Source organism: Triticum dicoccoides, chromosome 6B, assembly GCF_002162155.2.
Source record: "Triticum dicoccoides isolate Atlit2015 ecotype Zavitan chromosome 6B, WEW_v2.0, whole genome shotgun sequence".
Taxonomy (NCBI): Eukaryota; Viridiplantae; Streptophyta; class Magnoliopsida; order Poales; family Poaceae; genus Triticum; species Triticum dicoccoides.
The window spans coordinates 627431312-627436546 of NC_041391.1; the positions used below are offsets into that span (position 1 = coordinate 627431312).

The 5235-nt window shown below is 43.1% G+C and overlaps 2 protein-coding genes across 2 annotated transcripts; one reads left to right on the plus strand and one right to left on the minus strand.

Moving 5' to 3' along the window:
* The first annotated feature begins 701 nt into the window (after positions 1–701).
* Positions 702–1376, plus strand: LOC119321352. The gene has a single exon (XM_037595071.1). The coding sequence runs from the start codon at positions 702–704 to the stop codon at positions 1374–1376; it is 675 nt and encodes a 224-aa protein (XP_037450968.1).
* LOC119325964 (N-alpha-acetyltransferase 40-like) lies at positions 1089–4176 on the minus strand. The gene is made up of 8 exons (XM_037599683.1): positions 4031–4176; positions 3524–3626; positions 3188–3267; positions 2756–3085; positions 2479–2552; positions 2298–2340; positions 2158–2226; positions 1089–1863 (listed from the first exon to the last, which is right to left on the minus strand). The coding sequence occupies exons 1-8, from the start codon at positions 4097–4099 to the stop codon at positions 1852–1854; spliced, it is 780 nt and encodes a 259-aa protein (XP_037455580.1). The 5' UTR covers positions 4100–4176; the 3' UTR covers positions 1089–1851.
* Between the last annotated feature and the right edge of the window lie 1059 nt (positions 4177–5235).

The window sequence follows — 5235 nt, forward strand, 5'->3', positions numbered from 1 at the left end:
ATACTCTAAATGTTTGCCAACTATAGTGTGGAGTATTAGATAAGCATGGCCATATGCTTGTTTCTTTTTCCTATACCTTTTACGAATATATATAACTATGCTAGTCACTGGCCGTCAAATTTACATTATGCTCCTCCCTTCTGAATCTGGTTCAGGTCTCTTGTTTGCAGCCTCTGAATTCTAGTGTGCTTTGTGTTGTAAAACCTGATGCAGAGATAAATAGACTCATTTCCTTTTCTATCTAGCTTTAAGAAACAAAGGCACTTCTCTGACTCACCATAGCGTCAGCAAGAGGGGTTCTAGCTAAAGAGACGAAATGCACCACAACCGCCAGCGCAAAAGCAATCAGCCATGCCTTTGGTTGTTGGATGCATATATGAAACAACCACCAGCACCGCAAGAAACAATGGGCTGGGCGTGCTGCTTTGGCACTAGCAGTGGACGCCAAGCGCTTGCACAAGACACTCGTGCACACACAGGCGTTACGGTTCTCATGGCGCCGTGCTGCCCCATGCATGCTGAAATTACTTTCTGTTTGCTTTGGCGATGCCAATCTGTACTACGATATTAATTTGCATCCCAATAAATCCATGTACATTGTTCAGGAGATTGATCACGGTCATCGTCAATATCAGATCTGTAAGACTCGAAAGAGATTTAGTAAGAGTGTGGACTAGATCTAGAGAGTACAGAGTGAGAGGATGTCGACAAGCAGTGGCAAGCCGCTCCTCGTCGTGATCCGCCGGAGCAAGCTCTCCGTAGGAGATGAGGGCCGCCGCATCTGCACAGAGTTCAAGCAGGCCAAGTACCCCTTCAAGTGGAGAAGGTACATGTGCGCTAGGTGTGGGATGCTCCGTGAGGAGCACAACACCTGCAAGAGCAAGCTCTCCGCAGGAGATGGGGGCAAGCACGACACCAGCAAGAGCAAGCTCCCTGCAGGGGATAAGGGTGAGCAATCCGCTGACAAGTGCAAGCTCTCTGCAGAAGATGAAGGTGAGCGCAGCGCCAACAAGAGTAAGATATCTGCAGGAGAGGAGGGCGAGCGTTTCTGCACCGAGTTCAAACAGGCCAAGTACCCCTTCAAGTGGAGAAAGTACATGTGTGCCAGGTGTGGGGTGCTCCGTAGCGAGCACGGCGTTAGCAAGGCCAAGGCCAAAGTCGACGACGACACGGAGAATATCAAGGAGGAGGACCTGCCGCCACGCAAGAGGCTCATTCTCAGGTTCAAACGGTCACAGGCCCTTGCTGCTGCTGCTGCTGCTGCCACATCCAGGGAGAAGGAGAACAAGGAGGGGGAGCTAGAGGAAGGGGAGATCAACTGGAGCCCCGGCGCGACGATTGCCAAGGGGAAGAGAGCCCCAAGGAGAAAGCGCTAGGATGCACCGTGAACTGAGCAATGCACCATTGAGAACTTGTTATATGTGAATCTCTTCAGCTATGTGAAACAACTTGTGTACTGGTCCGATGTTCACTTCTTTAACTTAGACCAAGTCTACCCCATATACATCAGATGTGGTGGACCATCGTGCTTGTTTCCTAAAGTGTATCAGCAAAATAGTTTCAGATAAAACTCATTGATAAACTAACCAAATTTGGCTCTAGAAATTAAACAGGGAGCCAAAGAAAACACGACCAAACCAAAATTTTGCCATCAAAACTAATTAATGGTAGGTAAATATGGTCAAAGTTGCCAATGGAACAAATATTCACAAGTTTGGTACGGCAAACCTTGGCTCTGAAGATATAAAACCAAACATCCTGCACTACTCCAAATAAATCACAAAAACATGGGCTGTCGCATCCCGCCAGAGCTTGTTATGCAACCAAAGTCGTGTTGTGCTCCCCCGTGCATTAGTTGCCTTCCTGCGCATTACACCGTGATGCACATTCATTAGCTGGGATAAAAGAGTACATATGCAGTAGAAGAGCATCTACTGAATATATCACGAATTTAATCAGTAGCAGATCACGCAGAGTCCTACTCTACACGTTCATACATCATAGGTCATGTGGACAGTACTAAGTAATAAAGCTTTAGTGCAAAGCAAAAGAGGAGCAACACAACCAATTCATAACATCAGTGACACGTAGATGATCGGAATCAGTAACCTTACTAGGTTAACAGTGGATCTACACAATATGGAACATGCTACACACCTCCAATTTGCACTTGGCTTCAGATTCAAATGTCTTGCACAAGATCTCATAGCTTCTATGAATTCCAATCTGTGGAAAATGAAGGAGTCAACATACAAATATCTTGTTCCTGTGGAGACTATTTCTTGGTAAAGTAATACCAGTGGATCCACTCGTGATGGCGAGGTACTGGATATTACATATCTGCAAGATAGAATAAGTGAATTAAAATATTGCAATCAAAGTGAATGAGACACCATAAGTAACCAACAACCAGAAGGTACATCCATTCAGTGCGCCTCAGATAAGTTGTTGACATGAAATGCAAATTTACGACTTTACCCCAAATTGTTGTAGAAAGCCATAGCATCTGTATTAGATTTTTGAACTGTTAGCATCACGGCCTCCATTTGGCTCTGCAAGCATACATGCATTCTGGGTCAATTTTTTATCATCATTCCAGCTGAGATGTCACCAGAATAGTAATTGGGCAAGAAACAAAAATAAAAAAAATGCATTAACCAGAAGACACAGACCACTCCATGACACTCTATGTCTTGACATAATATTCTGAAGAACAGAACAATAAACTATCAGGAACTTCAAAAAAACAGATCACCTTGCAAGCTATAAGTTCAATCAACTGCATTAGGAACTTCCCCAGCCCCTTCCCTTGGACAGAAGACTCCAATTGTAGCTCATACACATAAAGAACAGGCACATCCTCTTCAACAACAAATCTGTAGTGTACAAAACCAAGCAAGCGGCCTCCACGGCATGTCACATGTGCACATTCCACCCCTGAATCTTGCTTCATGAAACATTTGGCAATATCACTGTCTGCATATTGGCAGATCAGGATATATCGTGCTTCTGGGGCAACCATTTCCCGGCGCTTAATTTTCTCTTCTGAAGGCCATTCTGATCCATAAGTTCCCTTCATGTTAGCCTAAATTATTGTTTACCAGTGTTACATTCAATAATCATGGGTTACTTGTAAAAAGGTACATATGCAAACATCCTAAAGCAGTAGGCAGGTAAGGTATTCAACCTTGAGAAGATTTTGGATGTACTTCCTCGTTGGCACTGAAAGCTGATTGCCATGCCCAGACTCCAAGTAGATCGAAAAACCTAAATATAAGAAATATGAGTTCAGCCTGCTATAGTGCAGTTCTCCTCCAGAAAAAGACAATGCTTGGCCCAAAGCAAGAAATGTTGTCTCGAGTACAATTGCTAAGGCCTAATGATGCATCCAATTTTCTTTTGTTGAATCTCTAAAGCTGAATCCAGGAAACACACAGTAGGCGTCCTGAACCCAAATGGAACATTAGCAGCTACTTGTCCTATAGCACAGAAAATTTACATCAGAAAGACAAACGTAGGTTACCACTTCGCTCGTATTTATGAAAATCCGGGAACTGCGCAAGATGATCCTTCACAGCTACAGCTTTCCTTATAAGTTCTTTGATGGCCTTCTTCCTCCCCAATATCTATCCAAAAGCATGATATCTGCATGAGCTCCCAGTATACATATAACCTCCATCAGTTCTCTCACAATGCTGATTCATGGCATGGTTGCTATTATCACAAAAACAGCTGGATTCAGGGACCAGAGTCACCAGGTGTTCACTGAATCTCTGTGTTGCTGAAAAGTAAAAAATCTAGGTATAGGTGATGCAACTTTCAACATGTTTCCGCGGAATCAACACATGGACAATGCGTGTGCTGAACTTGGCGCTACGGCCTCAGCCAGCTCCATCCTACTCGCCAATCTCGAATGCCGGGATTAAACCATGTCAGCATACAATAGATTGTTGCAATGAAATTTGCCGCAGGGAGCGGAAAGGGGATCGGGGATAGAAGAGGAAGAGGGGAAGGGGAGAAGTATGAGTACCTCCTTCCTACTCGGCGGCCTCTCCACGCCGCCGCTGCTCCGAGGCCTCTTGTTCTCCGCCGTCGCCATCGCTGGCCCCTGCCGTTGTCTCGTGGCTGCCGGCTGCAGGAGAGCCGCCGCCGGTGGGCTCAGGAAGTAGGAGTGGTTCTATTTGTCGGGCCAATGAAAAGATGCTTGTTTCAGCCATGGGCTCTCCGGCGTCGTAGCGCGCACGACGAAACCAAGGCCTGCGGCCCTTATATCTTCACCGTCTTGTCTAAAAAAAAGGTATTCACCGTCGAACTCACGCAGAAATTAGCGAAATCACTAGCTTTTTAAAACTAGTAAGCATGCACGTGCAACGCACGTCCCAAACGTAAACCAGGTGAGATTCACATAATATAAAAAATAAATGTTTTTAGAAATATAAATCAAATGGATACACAATGTTTGATGTCGCTCAAATTGTATTTTCAAAAGTGAGACACAATAGTGGTTATGTTGCTTCATAGAGTAATCGCAGGAAAATATTCTCATTTAAATAAAATAAGCAATTATTTATTAATGCAGTAATATAGCCTTGTAGTGTAGTCTTCTCTTCGAGTGTAGCCAGAAAAAAAAAGTATAAACTGCCTTACGGTGTAATTATATTGTTCAAGATGCTTAATTCTCGAATCTTATTTTATTCTACTAATCTGCGTAGCAAAATATATACTTGTACTAATTTGGATCAAATTATATATATTTTATGGTTGTGTGGATTGCCAAAATAATATAGCTACCTACTATGGATAATAGGAAATAGAAGATGATATGTGACTACAACGACTTCTATATAAAATAAAGATTATTTACAAGAACTAATTGAAATATAAAAGGGCTAAAAGAAATCCAATAATTATCATGATAGAAAGCATTTATCCGGTTTTATATGTGTTTATGCGTTGGCAACCATCAGTGGCGTAGCTAGGGGGTGGCCAGGGTGGTCCATGGACCACCCTGGAATTTCTCCATAGCTTATGTACAATGCAGTAAAAAAGTATTTCTTTAAAAAATAAATAATCTTATATAAATGTTTCTATCAATGGACCACCCTAGCATATTGGATTGGCTACGCCACTGGCAACCATACTAACTTACAATGCTGTAAGACGCTCTGTGCATACAGAAACTGAAATGAGTTAGGAAGAAAAATAAAGATGAAAGGAACAGTATTTCAGAGTATT